The 18,291-nt window shown below is 34.2% G+C and overlaps 1 protein-coding gene and 1 pseudogene across 3 annotated transcripts in view; both read left to right on the forward strand.

The window, feature by feature from the left end:
• EPHA3 (EPH receptor A3) overlaps positions 1-18,291 on the forward strand; it is a 364,805-nt gene that overhangs the window by 98,297 nt on the left and 248,217 nt on the right. For all 3 annotated transcript variants that reach the window (XM_011927599.1, XM_011927601.1, XM_011927600.1), the window contains exon 3: positions 8,338-8,998. In XM_011927599.1, the coding sequence (XP_011782989.1) occupies positions 8,338-8,998 (661 nt within the window). The remainder of the gene's footprint in view (positions 1-8,337; positions 8,999-18,291) is intronic.
• Positions 4,358-5,098, forward strand: LOC105501600 (annotated as a pseudogene).

An 18,291-nucleotide genomic window follows, 5' to 3' on the forward strand; every position in this document is an offset into this window, starting at 1 on the left:
GGGAGGCCGAGGCGGGCGGATCACGAGGTCAGGAGATCGAGACCATCGTGGCAAACACGGTGAAACCCCGTCTCTATTAAAAATACGAAAAATTAGCCGGGCGAGGTGGCGGCGCCTGTAGTCCCAGCTACTCCGGAGGCTGAGGCAGGAGAATGGCGGGAGCCCGGGAGGCGGAGCTTGCAGTGAGCCGAGATCCGGCCACTGCACTCCAGCCTGGGCGACAGAGCGAGACTCCCTTTCAACAAATAAATAAATAAAATAAAATAAAAATATTTTTAAAAACTTAAAGCTCCTGCAAGAGTGGAGCTGAGGCTACTTCAGGTCTTGTCTCAGTCTAACGGTGTTAAGGAACTAGAGGACAGAGAAGAAAAACACAGACATCTATGAGCCCAACTGTGAGGTTGCTGGGTAAAGTGGAGACAGAGGGGACAACATACTCCAACTTTCTGGAGACATTGTGCCTTTAATAACCTGTATCCTGTTAAAACCACAGAAAGTACTGAGGCATGCCCAATGTTGGTGAGAATTCTAAGCAGGGATGTCACATGATTGTGTTGCTAGTTCTTCTCACTCTCTAAAATACTTTGTTGGCTTTTCTCATGATAATTTCTGATTCTTTTACATTTGTCTTTGTTCCCCAGATCTTTTCAGTATACTTTGCCAAACTGTGATGTTGGCTTCTCTGTATTCCATGAGGCAATTATAATACCATTACCAAATTTCTGCTGGAAACTTAGGGGCTAAAGGTGGTTAAAGGAACTGAATAGTAGCCATTATTATTAAGATAACTGTCCACATCTTCCCACGCATGCCCTTTTCGGTCGTATTTGTCTCTGGATCCTGTCCCACATCATGTTAATCATAGGGATTTTCCAACATCAAATCTCCGTCTTCTGTCTTCCTGACTCCTTGGCCACAAACATAATTCTCTGATTTGACACACCACACACACACACACATACACACCCCCCAAACAAACAAAAAATAATTCTATTCCTCATTTGTCTCAACTATTTGATATTACTCTGATCTTTTTATAATATGCTTTTGGAAATATATATCTATGTGTAAATGTGTGTGTGTGTGTGTGTGTACTTTTGAGACCGGAATGGGTTAAGGAAAACTACTTATGAATAAATGGAAATATAATGATTTTTATAGATATATCTGTGCCTTATGCTGACAGTGACAGTCTTGCTGTAAGAGATTCTGCATGCATGCTTAAAATGCTGCTGCGTGGTAAATGCCCAAATACTTTGAGGTTGAAGACTGGATTTTGAAATGGCTATGAGTATACAAGGGGAAATAAGCATAAGAATAAAAAACATGAGTGGAGAAAGGAATAACATGAACCAACTTAATATCACTTAAAATTACTGAGTGCAAGATTAATCATCATTAGCATTTTGTAAAGCACAGAAATAGGTGTTTCTTATAAACCACTGAAATGCAAAAGTAATATTGTAAATGTAACAATATTGCTGATGTCATTTTTCTTTTATCGTCATCCACAAATTTCTTAGAAACTGGTTTTAAGTCTTAAAAGGTAAATCATGACTCTGTCGCACTCTTAATATTTTCCAAATTATATTAGCCTGTGCACTAAATTTATTGCAGCTTCTGCTTCTCTTAAAGGAAATGTAAACTTCCTCCTCACCTTACTATCCCTTGTTAGCAAATAGCTAAAAATGTTTTCCATGAAAGTAATTAATAGCAACAATAAATATAAATTATTAATTACCATAATGATATACTAGCATAATAGTTATTATGTTAAATGCCAGTTAATTATTAAAATATGTGTTTCCCTCAGAAATATATGTTTGATTCAGTGACAAGGAACTGTTCTATCTAGAAAATATAAACTAAGAGCCTCCTTAGTATCTTATACTACCTTTGACGATGGAGAGGTTTGGTGTGATTAGTTTCAGAATGGACTCTCCGGGGGAGAAAGTTTGGATGCATGGATTTGTTATAGTTGAAATGATCTGGAAAAAGATGAAAGTACAAGGAACCCAGTCTTGGTCTATGTGATCTGATAATTAAAGCTTAGAGTGAAAATCTGGAAGCTAGGCTAAATATCAGAATTTTTTATTTTAATGAGTTAGAGCTTGACAAACTATTTTGAGCTCCTGTTTAGTTTGTATCCTCTTTTGCTGAAGCTGTTACTAGTGGATACCAACCACAGAAATTTCTTGTAAGCATTAAAAAAATGAAGAGAAAGATGCTTTTCGCCACCAAATTCTCTGTTACCAATGCTATGTCTCCCTTTTTCTTTTTTCATCTCTGCCTTGAGACAATTACTATAGCAGGGTAGAATTTCTGATAATATATAATGATAATGTATAATGAATATTATACATTAGTTCTTACAGTAGCAAAATGAATGAAGCTTGGGCATTCTTTACATTTACAAAGCATGAGCATTATAACAGCAGCTTTAATTCATGATTTTTTCTTGTTGCTGCTGCTATGAGAAAATATTCATTTAAGGATTTTATTTCTACTGTCTTTAGTCCTCAGCAAATGCTAGAGTTAGAGACTTGTTGTTTTCACAAGTGGTCTGAGATGGCACATCACCATCCCTTACAAGCAATTTGGCCTTCATTACAAATTAATGAAGTGATAATTGCTCCTTGCAACCTTTTATGTGCAAAGGATGCTGGTGCTGTTTGCATTATCCTCTTGCAATGTATACCTTTGCTTTCAAGGACTTGTGGTATCTTGCCAAATGTTAAACTACACTGTGATCTCCATAATTAAAATCATATTTTACATCAAATTAGGAAAATCTCTATATAATATGTACTGTTTGATGTCGAGTAAAATGCTGTTCATTGCAGAATACATTTGCAAATGATTCATCAAAGTAACAATCTCATTTAGTACTAAAAGGAGCTCGTGACTTAAGAAATTTAAAGTCAATTGGTTTACATTCAATTAATACTGTCATGATCAAACTTTCTATAAGATGGTTATGGAAAGCATTTATTCTCTAGAGTTTTTGCTACATCTGTACTTTAAAATGCCGTTGTGGAACCAAGGTAATGATACTTGAGAAGACTCTATAAAACACTAACTTTTAACACCAGAGATTTTTGGAGCTCCAAGTCTGTTGACTCCTTTTTTATATTAAACATATACATTCATTTTGCTTTGAATATGATTGTATTATTATAGGCACCTCAATGTAAAACCCTAAGAACTGAAACTCTCATATGCTCTTATCTTCTTAATAACTCAGTATATAACATATAACTAGAGTGGATACAAGAAAATGATATATTGGCAATTATTACAAATACAATGTGAATATTTTCTTTCCATAAACTGCGATTAGAATGTATCTTGTGTATTACTTCAGAGATCTTCTAAAATAGTCTCAACTTGTTTCTTTGTTAAATCTGGGATGTGACAACGAAACTAGGTCAATTTTGCCTCCAGAAAATGAGCCCCTATCTTGTATTTGAGATCCTGAGTGATCAAGGCTTTTAAAATAAGTAATGCTGTTTACTTGTTTCCTTTGCAAGTTAATAGGTGAGCTAAGAAGAAGTTTTTAAACTGATTGTCACACCAGTAAAGTTTACAAATTGTTTTTTATAAGTTAAGAATTTAATATAAAAAAACTTCCCCTAATGAGGCTTGAAGGCCAAATAAAATGGCATGTTTCTTTGCTTGTAATTACCAACAATGTAATAAATGAATATTTTATTTTATTTTGTGATTAGAAGGTGTGAATTAAAATTTCTGTGTTTTTAAAGATGACAACAATAAAAACTAGGGACTGCTCAAAGAGAAAGGGAGGGAGGCACCAAGAGTTGACAAAGTAACCATTGGGTACTATGCTCACAACCTGGGTGAGGGGATCAGTCGTACTCAAAACTGGACCTCATGCGATGGACCCATGTAACAAACCTGCACGTGGCCCACATTGGGAAAATATTCATACAGATAAATTTTAGGCAGTAACTTTTTTTATTCTTTTTTTAAACAAACAAAGCAAAAAACATACAAGGAAATCATAACAAAGTGTCAATAGAAATAGAAAAAAGTGTTAATGCATTTTAAATGCTGTTGATTTAGTTAAAAATGTTTAATATCTATTGTTCCTGAAGAAAATAATTAATTCCTTTATTGGAGAAAAATGTAGGAACACATTTATAATGGGCTTCACAAGGATTTTATTCATATATTTAGCTATAATATTTAAATATTTTCTCTAAGTAAAACGTTTTGTTTTATTCCCATTAATAACTCTTACAAATATTATAAGAAACATAAGCTGCGGTGGGCCCGCTTCGGCCTTCTCACCATCCCAGTTTCCCTCGGCTTGCGACTGTGCGCTCAATCCAGCACCATGGGGAAGCGGGACAATGGGGTGGCCTATATGAACCCAATAGCAATGGCGAGATCAAGGGGTCCAGTCCAATCTTCAGGGCCAACAATCCAGGATTATCTGAATCGAACAAGGCCTACCTGGGGAGAAGTGAAACAGCAACTAGAAAAGAAAAAAGAAAGGCTCCAAGGCTTTGGCTGAATTTGGAGAAAAAATGAATGAGAACTGGAAGAAAGAACTGGAAAAACACAGGGAGAAATTATTAAGTGGAAGTGAGAGCTCATCTAAAAGAAGACAGAGAAAGAAAAAAGAAAAGAAGAAATCTGATAGGCATTCATCTTCTTCATCAAGCTCTGATTCTTCCAGCAGTTCTTCTGATTCTGAAGATGAGGATAAGAAACAAGGAAAATGGAGTAAGAAAAAGAAGAACTGTACACATAAATCTTCTGAAAGCTCCATGTCAGAAACTGAATCAGAAGTAAGGATAGTTTAAAAAAGAAAAAGAAGTCAAAAGATGGAACTGAGAAAGGAAAAGATATTAAAGGACTCAGCAAAAAGAGAAAGATGTAATTTGAAGATAAACCTTTATCATCTGAGTCCTTGTCACAATCAGAGTATATTGAGGAGGTGCAAGCAAAAAAGAAGAAAAGCAGTGAAGAACGAGAAAAAGCAACAGAAAAAACAAAAAAGAAAAAGAAGCATAAGAAACACAGTAAGAAGAAGAAAAAGAAGGCTGGTAGTTCATGTCCTGACTCACCATAGCACTAAGAAAAATCAGGATTCCCTTATAAAGAAAGTGCAATGTCTGAGGAAATTTCAACTGTGAAAACTACAACATATTTACTAAAGTGCATGAATTTTCTTGTTTTTAGAATTATTCCTGGACTATTCAGTAGCCACTCAGATGCCACTGTGTGAAAGGGCCATAAATGTTATCGCTGCTGGAACATCTATTTTTTTTTCCTCCAGTGCTTGATAACTCTGGGAGATAATACACTGCCGTCATACTAGTGGTTAAGATATTTGGGAATAAAATTAATACTTTTGACTAGAAGTGTCTAAGGATAAACCAACAGAAATTGAATCTGGATACATCTTTAAGGTGTAATCCGAAATGACCAGATGATTCTAGTTAATATTTTTGAAGGAGGGATTACATTAATATTTCAAAATCCTTACTCTGTAGATAAGTGTATTTTAATTTTTTCCCCTCATATACTTTTATTTACCTGGGGAAGGAACTTTTAGGATTGCGGGGGGTGGAGAGGCGGTAGTTTGCTATCTCTTTAGCTAGCAGAATAGTGTGCCTTTGATCCTCACACATCCTATATTATGGACACAGTAGCCATGCTTCACGGGGAGGTCAGAGCTGGCTACCAGCAGTCTTGCCCTTTACTGAGCTTAGTATCATCCTTGGATGCTTTCATATGCTGCTTTGAGTGAACCAGAGAAACAGCCATTTGCAGCATGAGAAAGCCCCAAAAGCTCTGGGATTTACCTCCACTTCAGTAATAATGAATATTTTTTAGTATTAGAATGTGTTATGTCATTTGAATTAATTTTGATTACACTTTGGCTTGGGAGAGGAATTATTTTAAATAGACACTGGTACTTTTTGAACTTGATAGCTAAAGATTCTCAAATGCATGTTTTACGCTAAGTTTTAACCAGTCAGGAAAATTTTATGTAACTAGTGATAGTTTATTTTTTGTATGAATTTTGTTTAGACTGCAATGTTTAGCTTTTGTTAACTCCTCAGTCTTGCTGTCTTAAGTTTATTACTGTGTTTAATGGCCTACTTGCCAAGATATTTAGCATGTAGAAAGCAAGGTTTTGATTTAAAAAAAAAAAAAGGCTTCATATTGAAGCTGAGACTTACAATAACAAGTTGAGTGGCAAGCCTGGTATACTGTGTCTTATTGCCAGAATCTTAGTAAATGTAATGTTTTAAAAGTTTGTTGTCTTTGTATATCAATAACAAATTATGACAAGTTAAGTTAAAATAATAATAATAATAATAATAATAATATTTGTGCATATACCAAAAGGTGAAGTTTTTGTGCTCCATACTATAGTGAATATGAAGAGACTTGCCTAAAATTTAGCAAATGCCTGTGAAACAAAATTAGACTAACTTTAGCATGTATCATGAATTAAATTTACAAATGAATAGGGGATTCAATAAAGGTTATATAATACAGAAATTTTCTTAAGATTGTCAGGGCTATGGAAGGCATAAGGCAGAAGAATGCACAGTTCCATGGGGTTTTACCGTTAGAAAGGTATATTCCAGGTGGGCGCAGTGGCTCATGCCTATAATCTCAGCACTTTGGAAGACCAGGGCAGGTGGATCACAAGGCCAGGAGTTCGAGACCAGCCTGGCCAACATGGTGAAACCCAGTCACTACTGAAAGTACCAAAATTAGCTGGGTGTGGTGGCAGTGGCCTGTAATCCCAGTTACTCAGGAGGCTGAGGGAGGAGAATCCCTTTAACCCGGGAGGCAGAGATTGCAGTGAGCTGAGATTGTGCCATTGCACTCTAGCCTAGGTGACAGGAGCAAGACTCCATATCAAAACAGAAAGAAAGAAGGAAAGAAAGAAAAAAAGAAGGAGAGAAATAGAGAAAGAAAGAAAGAGAGAGAGAGAGAGAGAGAGAAAGGAGGGAGAGAGGGAGGAAGGAAGGAAGGAAGGAAGGAAGGAAGGAAGGAAGGAAGGAAGGAAGGAAGGAAGGAAGGAAGGAAGGAAGAAAGGGAAGGAATGAAGGAAAGGTATATTCCACAAGTTCCACAAGAAAGAATAAAGGACAGAATATCCACCACATCTTTCATAAACAATAAAAGTGTTTACATTGAAAATAATATAGTATGTGGAAATATTATTTATCTTGATTCAAACAGTTAGAAAAATTAACATGTGGTTTAGGACCAGTTGTAAGAGGAACACAGATGTGAAACTCAAGAGTTCAAAAGTTTTTGCATAGGTAATAGAGATCCCTAGAAAACTTTACATTCAAGAATGGCATGGCAAAAGATGTAGTTTCCTGCAAGAAGTAAGCAAAATGGGGCATGATAAGAAGAAAGTATGGACACAGAGATAACAGAAACAACTGGTCTAATAGTTTTAGAATCAGAAGTAACACACTCTTACAATGCTAAGTTAAAAGCTTCTCAAAATTTGTCCTGAGGATCACAGAAAGTAGTGCTTCACTGTTCTCAAAAGTCTTAATGCTTTTGCAGACTTTTTACAGTGAGAAAAGTTGCACTAAGATAACCTTAACTACTATAACAACAAAACCCCAGATATCTATCTATTTCTTGACTAAGAAAAAGTCCCATGTGGGTGTAAAAGGCTTTAAGAATCAAATGTTTGCCATGTCTTCTGTTTGTCACATATAACTTGATTTTATATTTGGCAGAGGCCAGGGGGTGAGGAACATTTATATTTTTACTTCAAATTTTCTTTCATAGTTCCCCAATACATGTCCATTGAAATGATAGTACATTGAAAAAGTCATGCATGATGATATATAGTAAAAACATAATTTATATTCACTTTATTTTACCTTATATCAATTTTACCAAAAACCGGACACAAATGGGAAAAGATTAATAAGCATGAATTTTAGACAGTATTATTATCTTTTTCTTTTTTAAACAAAGAAAAACACCCAAAAACATATGAGAAAATCATATCATAGTGTCATGGGAGACAACTGATTTGAGCTTTTGATCCTGGAATGTTTGATTAGGCTCTATTAACTGCTAAGTGACTTTTTCCTGAATATTCAACAAACCTCAATGCAATTGAAATGTGTTCATTCAAATTATAAATTACTTTGTGTCCATTAACTCAGAGAACCTTACAAATAAAAAACCAAAAACAAGAATTTTTTTTAATGAGTAAATGATGACTTATTATATAGTGATGCTCTGACACCCTTATCTTATATTTATTATTATCATTAATTGTGCCTCACTCTCTGTTTCTCTTTGATTCTTCAGTGGGAAGAGATCAGCGGTGTGGATGAACATTATACACCTATCAGGACTTACCAGGTGTGCAATGTCATGGATCATAGTCAAAACAATTGGCTGAGAACAAACTGGGTCCCCAGGAACTCAGCTCAGAAGATTTATGTGGAGCTCAAGTTCACTCTACGAGACTGCAATAGCATTCCATTGGTTTTAGGGACTTGCAAAGAGACATTCAACCTGTACTACATGGAGTCTGATGATGATCATGGGGTGAAATTTCGAGAGCATCAGTTTACAAAGATTGACACCATTGCAGCTGATGAAAGTTTCACTCAGATGGATCTTGGGGACCGTATTCTTAAGCTCAACACTGAGATTAGAGAAGTAGGTCCTGTCAACAAGAAGGGATTTTATTTGGCATTTCAAGATGTTGGTGCTTGTGTTGCCTTGGTGTCTGTGAGAGTATACTTCAAAAAGTGCCCATTTACAGTGAAGAATCTGGCTATGTTTCCAGACACGGTACCCATGGACTCCCAGTCCCTGGTGGAGGTTAGAGGGTCTTGTGTCAACAATTCTAAGGAGGAAGATCCTCCAAGGATGTACTGCAGTACAGAAGGTGAATGGCTTGTACCCATTGGCAAGTGTTCCTGCAATGCTGGCTATGAAGAAAGAGGTTTTTTGTGCCAAGGTAAGAGCCTTCTCTATTTTTCTTTGAGTGATATCTCTCACCTGTGAGTTTATCATAGTGTCATTAAATAAAATGCACTCAGTCGCAACTCATTTGGCAGGAAAACATGCCTCAAACGGACCATAGTTTATTTATGGACTAAAATTAATTCCATTTGATGTGGTAATTCATGCTTTGCTGTAGAAATATTAATGTATTTGATTATGCAGTGCTGGCCTGCACCCTACATGAGGTGTTATATATGCTATATTTAAGTTGTTCTGCTGTTTAATAACTAAGGTAATCCTATTCTAGACCACTTGAAAGAAAAACTTTCTATCTCTTTTATGTAGAAAGTTGAGAAATCTTTAGCACTCAGCTAACCTGATTCTAACAGAATTAGATACTGTGATGGTTATTTATGCTGGTGCTTATCTAGCTCATAGCAATATTTACTTCATTGCTATAAAGTACAGTCTTTTCTTCACTGACATCTGGGTGTCAAATACATGTTTACTTATAAGAGATTAGTGCTTTTAGAAGATTATTTGATTTAAAAATCCAGAGCTGATGCCTCAGGGTTTAATGTATACAGGCATGATTTTTAAGTGTCTTTTGCACCATGATTTGGCTCATTTTAGTGCTCAAAAGATTATTTGTATCATCCTTTAGGCTTAAATGCATATTGATATTAATATAACATCACAGAACAAGAACTCTTTAATCAAGTTAGTATTTATTAAAATCACTTTATATTTTAAGTGGAATCAATTAAAAGATCATTTTATATAAAATTATGTATATCAGCTATGCTATATCATATAATTTCACTTAATCCCAAAATTTACTTAGCATTAGGCAAGGTTTTATGCTGAAGAACACACTAAAATTGTTACTCAAAATTTAAATGAATAAATACATAGGAGAAGTTAAGTATATTGTCCTTGAAATTTTGTCCATTTTAATGCCTTTGCTTACTGTTACACTCTGTCAAGTCTGGTGTTCTACTCCTGGTCTTATAATCAGTCACTTTTCTCAAGTGCATGTGGAATAAATCAGCCTACTTTGTATATAAATTGTTCTCTTTAAATCTGAACAGAACATAATATTTTGCTTTTGACTATAGACATGGTTTACAAAAAAGAAGACATTTTAAATGAGAGTAAATGGTTCATTCTGGCTTCATACTTCTCCATGCTTTTTAGATCCTTGGAAAACACCATCAGAATACTCTTCCAAAAATGGTTTTGAAAGTTATACAATTAAAACAACATACTATCTACTATTTGCTTGTACACATGAGTGAAGAAAAGTTGCAATAGCCTTTATATTCCACTTTGAATTGAATTTTATCAGTGAGGTATTTGTTTATGTTATGTGGTATTTGTGAGATCTATTTTAAATAAAATCATGAAAGCTTACTCCAGAAGGAATTAAAAAGTTGCCCATTTAAGATGTATTCAATGCACACCTACTTCATTGTAAGTACTGTAGTAAGAACTCAAAGATTTTTTGTTAACATTCATTAATTAGTCACTTACTAGATGCCAAACACTGTGCTGATTTGCTAAGTAATGTTCATGAGCTATCTCATTTATTCCTCAAAATAACCTATCAAGTACATACTATTACTCTTTCTATTTTAAAATCATGGAAAATAAAGCTTTAATAGGTTCAATAGCTGGCCTTATTTCCCTCAGTAAGTTAGTACTGGAATTGAGATCTGAAACCAGGCAGTCTGACTCCAAAGGCTGGAGTCTTCACATCAACCCATGCTGCTTCCCTGTGATTCGGTGAAGAGTAACTGACACTAGGAAGCAAAGGACACACATTCCACTTTAATTAGAGCACTGTATTTTGAAGGATGAGAATGGCCACAAAAAGTGAACACAAAGTAGCTAAAGATCTAGAAATATAACCGTTATCTGTACTGGTTTATTTCCAACTTTATTATTTCTAGATTTTTAAGAAAGTAGAATTACTAGCCAAAAGACCATATTTTAGGAAGACTAAGCTTAGCTCGGGTGGCATCTGATAAAACTGGATATATGATTTGTCAAGCATCTTAGACATGCAAAATTAATTGTATAAGTATTTCTGACCATCTATGAGTACAAAGTAATAATGTGCCAGACACAGGGGAAATATAAATAATCATATCTACCTTCTGGGAGCTCACTATCTAGCATGAAAGACAGACACATAAATGAATGATTTTAATGTGAGACGGACCAGTAAGTCTTCAGCCAATGATACAATGTGCCTTAACAGTGAAGGATAAGAGGAGATTAAGATTGAATATTTTACGATAAATAGTAGGAAATGTTAATTTATAATGGGAAACCTTTGCATTGAGAGTTTTGAACTCTTTTATTGTTATTTTGCATGGAAACATTTGGAGTAGCAAGAAAGGGCTAGCTACCTTACACAGCTTACACATTCCAGAAGGTGAGATTTCTAATTTGTTTATGGAACCATTATATCAAAATTTCAAGATGCATAGGCATCCTATTAGAGTACTATCTTCTGAGTTTGTGTCACAGGGATACCTTAAAAAGGATCTAAACTTCATTACTGGGTCATTTTCTGACTTTAGTCATAAAATATTATAGATTTTATATTCCACTCTAGACAAATAATAGGCACAGTTAGAGTTCATTGAACTGAAAGATGAAAATGTGTCAATCTCCATTTGATAGGAAAAAACATATTCATTAAAATGTTTCATATTTAAAAAGCATATTTATCAATTTCAGAAGTATAAACAAAAGCTCTGGTATATAATGTTTACTTTCAAAACAGTTCAGTTTTCCTGAAACAAGAAAAAGTAGTCAAAAGTATCCTTGAACCATTTCTTTAAACAGTCAACAATTCTTGAGCCCTTAATAGGTGTCCAATACTGTATTGAACACTAGAAACAGAATAATGAACACTGTCATTGCTTAGTTTAGTTCACGGTCCAAAAACGTGTGAGTGTGTGTGTGTGTGTGTGTGTGTGTGTGTTCTAAAATGTTTTTATCTCTACCTCTGAAAGAACATAGATTTTTTTAAACTAATTTATGAAACAGAACTAAGTTAACACTAATTTCTAAACGTCTAGAAAATAAGCTATTATTGTTGATAGGGAAGGAAATATTGGTATAGGAGGAGATGAGTGATGAGAAATGAAGATTTTTCTGCATTAAGATGCTTTGTGTTGCCAGATTTTCCTCCTCCTCCTCCTCCTTTTTTTTTGACTAGGGAGGATAGGAAGAAAGAAAGCTAAGAATAATAAATGGTGAATTTTTCTCTTTCAATGGCTGTTTAGAGAGAGAAAGTAAAGGAGGGTAGAAAGAAACGTTGGTGGCTAAAGAATCATTCAAGAATCATTCCAAACAAACTGGAAAAAGCAGCAGGAAGGTAGAGAGTACTTATTACACTAAGTTTGGTAAAATAGAAATGCATGTAGAAAAAACTATGCAAGTTTAAACAGATAAGGGGTAGTATAAAAATTAGGAAGGTAAGAAATTATGTGTTATACTGTTTACTAGAAATTCATCTAATATATTATTTGAAAATATGACTTTTGTTTAAACACGTTATCTCTCATATTTGATGAAAGAGAAGGATGGTGTAATATATTTTATTTAATTTACCTGGTATGTAACTTAAAACTTACTTGGACCATGTTTCTGGGATCTGGGAAGACTTGCTGGATTTTGACAGCATGGTCAAATGCCAGGTTGGGTTGTTTTTTGGGGAGGATGTTCATAAACCTCCTTTTAAAAGGGCAACACTGAAAAATTAAAATTATAAAATGACATACTAAAATTGAATCATCTGGCATTTGCTTTCTAGCGTTGGTAATATTTTACTTGATTATTTCATCTGGACATTTCATATTTTTTACATCCCAGCATAACTCTTCTTACTGATTTTCTCTTTTTAAGATTGGAAGTGTGGGAAAATTTTGTATTAATACCAAGGAAACGTCATGATCTTTTTTTTTCTCTCTTTTTAATCCTGGCTAATGAATTATGTTATCTGTTTTGGTTTAGTTTGGAGAGGAGAGATGAGAATGCTAATGGCTTTTTATATAGTCAGTTAATTACATTTGAGTCAGATAGCAGAAGGTTACTATAAATATTCCTTCTCATACAAACTTTGTTTAGACTTAGTGTACCAAATACCTTATTAATGTCACTGAAGAATTTGTTGCTCTGTGCTTTATCTCTGTGCATTCATTGTGGAATGCTAACGTTATCCCTTCTTCTTTTACATTAGCAGCTAAATAGAAACGTGTATTTGATGTGATGTATGAAGACGCCTAGACTTTTTGATGACTATCCAGAATTATATTTGTTTTACTTATGACTTAGGATACCAGTTCTTACTCTCCACTCATTTCTCTGTTAATTCAGAAACTCTTAAAACAGCTGCCAAAGTTTCAATAACAGAATGATTTTAAGACTCTGCTTGCTCTGACAGAGGCGCTAGAGAAAATTGAAAACCTTAGTATATTCTTCGCACCTACTAAGTCTGTGTGCACAATCAGAAGGCACCCTCTGGACCTACAAGGTGTTCATGAGTGTGAATGAATTCAGAAGCATTCCTTTCTCGTTGTTTTTTGTCTGGAAGTTCCTTAAGGGCAGACCTCATGAATGTCTTTTCTTAGAAACACCTTGCTTAGAACGTAACAGAATCTAATTGAGTTGGTTCTCAATTAGATACTTATAGGATGCGTAATTACCGGGAGATTTCTATGCCAACTATCCATTCTTAGAATAGAGGTCCTGCAGAGAATAGACTTTACGTTATTTATCTTTGATTCCACTAGGCCTTTCAGAATGCGTTGCAAATAAAGATGTTAATTTTATCTAATTTGAAATAAACATATTTGATTATTAGGTCACATACAGTTACAGTCAGGCAATAATAGATTCATCTGACTTCTTGTTAAAATAACGAATAGATGATGAAGTAAAGGAATAACAAATATTTTTTTCTTTCTTTTTTTTTTTTTTTTGAGGCGGAGTCTCACTCTGTCGCCCGGACTGGAGTGCAGTGGCCGGATCTCAGCTCACTGCAAGCTCCGCCTCCCAGGTTCACGCCATTCTCCTGCCTCAGCCTCCCCAGTAGCTGGGACTACAGGCGCCCGCCACTTCACCCGGCTAGTTTTTTGTATTTTTTAGTAGAGACGGGGTTTCACCGTGTTAGCCAGGATGGTCTCGATCTCCTGACCTCGTGATCCGCCCGTCTCATTTTTATGGTACCAAAGATGATACTTTTTTCTTTTATGAGTTTATGATGAATATTATTTTTTCTGCCTTAAAATAATCAATTGTTTCTAGATTAATATCTGTAATAAAGCAACAGTCTAAACAATTTTTGTAGATGCTGAAATATATTTGGCCTTTTTGTCCCTTAAATTTACTGATCTAGTGCTTAAATCATGGTTCACCTTGTAAAGACTACTCTATAATTATCGAGTTCCTTACCTTCAGTTATGAAAAATTTCCTTTCCCTGAGGTTAAAATGACAGCTGTTTCCTCTTTGCCTTTAACAGTTATACATCCATGATTTTTCCAACCAATGAATTTATTTAAATATAAAATATGGCACTGTTAAGTAATAAGATAAATAACTTTAACAAGTTGAACAGATGCATTATAGCTTTATAATAGCTATCAAGCCTGATTTATACAAGATTCTATGTCTTCTCATCAATTTATGTACATTAGCATAATGCAAAAAACTTCCCTGCACTTGTCCTCAAATTTCAGTTTGCATTTAATTGTTCTATTTAGCCAAAGGCTCTTGTCACTAACAAAGTGTTTGAGGGCTTGGGCTTAAGAGTCCCAGGAATGCAGCTTATTAATTTTGTGGCTAAATATCTTGAGCCTTAGCTTCTTTATCCACAAAAGGGATGGACTTCAAAATGGCCAGTCGATGTATTGCTTAGTCTATTGCAAAATATACAGCACTGGACTTAAGGTATTTGAACGTCATTATTTTCAGTCATCAGAATCCCTGAGAATGTGTTACCTTCCTTGTTTCCTTGTTTCAATACATTTTAAAACGTTTAGATATGACAAAATCACCCATTCAACAGCTTACCTTAGACCTTAGACATATTTTAGGAGAGAAAACGTGTCTTTGAGTAATGTATATATTTGTTTATTCATTATTTATTCATTGATTGCCCACCTTCTTCCAAACAGGATTGTGCTTTTCTAAAGAGACGTTTTTTGTTGTTGTTCAATGAAACCTCTAGTCTATTAAACCATGGGTAACATTCCCTCCATTATCTTATTGTTAACTTTTATTTTTCTTCCAAACAGCAGTGACACTTGATTTTTCCCATCTAGTACTGGACTCAGTCTCTGTTTTTTTTTTATAGTATGGATCTTTCCCATTGATTTTTCAAAAGTGTCTTGAGTTTACAAATGTACATTTTTATATTGTATATTCAGAAAGACTTTTAGGTTTTAACTGATTTGATTTAAGGAAGTATGATGTAGGAAATAAGCAAACAACAGCAATACAAAAATAAAGTTAAAATGCTACATTTCAAAACTGTTCAGCCTAGGTTTTGTTCATACTGTTTGTGCCCTTATATTCCTTATATAAAAGACAAGGTTAGATAGTTGGAAAGGATATACCAATAAATAATGACCTCGCCTTGAAGGAATCATGTGAATCAAAAATCAGTAAGCAACTAAGAAAAAGAAAAAAAAATCTGTTGAAACATTTTACCTGACTCTGGATAGAGCTAACTTATGTATTTACTTTGCTTTATGTAGTTGTTATGTATACTTAAGAATCGCCCAAATAGTATAAAGGCAGCGGAGAAACAGTATAAGTTGTATGAAGTATATGTCAAATGTGCTTACATGAATTATTATGTGATTATTACTGGAAGTCTTTGATCAAATTATGTCAATGCACTATCTAAAAGGTAGTTAAAGTAAAAACTTATTTTTTAATATGAAAAGTGAGAGAAAGCAAGGGAATATATTTGGTTTGTGACTTCTTAAATATTGTAGCTCATTTTTGAGTCTATATAAAAACAATATAAATTTAAACCATGGATTTACATGTTTAGGAAAATAGAAATGTGAATTCTTTGTTCTGTATATACTACAAATCAGATTATTTTGGACGCTCAGGCACAATTTAATTGCAAACATGTTTAGGAGAAATATGACTGTGGTTAAATTTAGGGAGTACAGCAAATTCATATCTCAGCATTTGAATACCTCATAATAAATAAGAATGAGTTAAATAATCAGCAATGAACCACTATAACAGGCCTTAAAAATCACATGAAGTTCCATAAATGTTAGTAACATTCTTACATAGGATTACAATTGAATAAGACTTACTGTGTTTTAGTAAAATATGAACTGTTTTACCTTATTTGGGTTAACTTTAGTAATATAATCTCACCAATTCTGTCCAGAGGGAAAAATCTTAAAACACATTTTCTCTTTAAATAGGCATTTCACTCTACTTTATCCAACCTAAAAGATGATTTTATAGGTCATTATTAAAGCATACTTCTAAAGCTCTAATTTAGCTCACAGGCATTCCTTATCAAATGATTGTGGGGTATCTGCTTTATAGTATCAAGTTCTGTTCATTAAATTATTATTCTTACACTAAGTTCTTTGGGCTTTTAGATGCTTTGATGGGTCTAGTGTTTCAAATGTGCAAATGGTAATTTAGGTAATATCAATATGCCAAATGTATAATCTTTGGGAAACATAAATGATGTGTCCATTGAGTAGTTCATTTGTTTGAGAGACTATGGTAATATATGGATTAAGCTTCCCAGGGCAGTATTCACTATGAGAACCTAAGGCATCAGAAAATAATTTCAGTTGCAGAAAAAAAGTAGCTCTCATTTTACTTGAAAGCGGTTGTTTCCATCATGTCATTTTCAGTTTCCTTTCCAAAGGAAGATCAGAACATTGCTTTGTAGACAACTCACTAAATATCTATTAAATGTAAACTTATCTGTAAAGTGATTGAAATTGTTCAAGCAAAAGACATATCTAAGTTTCTTTTGTCTGTGAAGGGTGGGATATTGGTTATTGTGAATAAGTAAAAATTATAGTTCTTCTATCATCTTAATAAATATTATCTTGTCAGATAGCTCGTGAATCTGCCATCATAATTTACTGTCAAGGCTGGTTGGACCCTAAAGAAAGTCTTGAAATTCCTTTTCTTTAATTTAAGCTGTTTTATATGAATGACCTTCCTTAGCTCTGATTTGCTGCGTGCCACTTTGTGAAACAACTTCTGTGAAAACATACATGTTATATAATGTATGGCTTTTGTAAAGAACATTCAATTCAGTTCAAACTTATCTTTTTTATTCTAACTATTCAGATATTATAAAAGCTTCTGTGTTTCCAACTTTTAAGATGCAATGTAACCATTTTTTTCAGAATACATGTAATGATTCCAAAGAAGGATTATTGATATTTCATTAACTTTTCCAACTAATGTTTCATTTTTTTTTTTAGTCAACTTCTTCCAGCATAAGGGGAATAAAACCCTATGCAAAATAACCTGAGAACTAGATCTTTTTTTCCCTCTTGATGGACTTAGATTCTGTGAAATATACTGGTAATAGTTTCACAAAGATTGCTTTGTCAGCATAGATTCATTGAACACTTTCCACCTTTTTTTCCTGTGATTTCTCCACCCCTTTCACTTCTGTCTGTGTTTAGAGTTTTGACAATCCCTTATTAGTTCCAGAGTAGAACTTATGAGAGCTAATAAGGGTTTACATTACAGCTCTGACAGCTGGCACTAAAGTTTAATAGAGAGCAATTGTAAAGAAGTATAAGTGTTGATACTATTTGATGAAAGTGCTCTTAAAGAGAGAGCCTTTTGGAAATAATCACATAACTAGAAAAACTGCATATATGCTCTTTGGTTGTAGCTTCTCATCTTCTAGGATGCGGGCAAAACATCCTGTTGGCAGATGACTCTGTAATCGCTTATAGATGCCTTTTCTAGGAACAGAATCCAGGATCGTTAAACAAACAAACAAACAAACAAGAACAAAAACAAACAAAAAAAAACCCAACTCTAAAGCCACTATTTCTATAAATCTCTGAAATTCATGTTAATTGCCCTTTAGAAACACAATCATAACGTGGATATCTAATCGCAGATTCATTCTGTGCGAAGAGACCCCAGGGATTCCAAAGGCAAGTCATTGAGATCATGAAGGGCATTAACTCCACACAATCCACCACAGACTTTTTGTATTATTAAAAATAAACAAATAAAAAGCAAGAATGGCTTCAAATGTAGAAAGA

The sequence above is a fragment of the Colobus angolensis genome, unplaced genomic scaffold (assembly GCF_000951035.1).
Source record: "Colobus angolensis palliatus isolate OR3802 unplaced genomic scaffold, Cang.pa_1.0 Scaffold73, whole genome shotgun sequence".
Classification (NCBI taxonomy): domain Eukaryota; kingdom Metazoa; phylum Chordata; class Mammalia; order Primates; family Cercopithecidae; genus Colobus; species Colobus angolensis.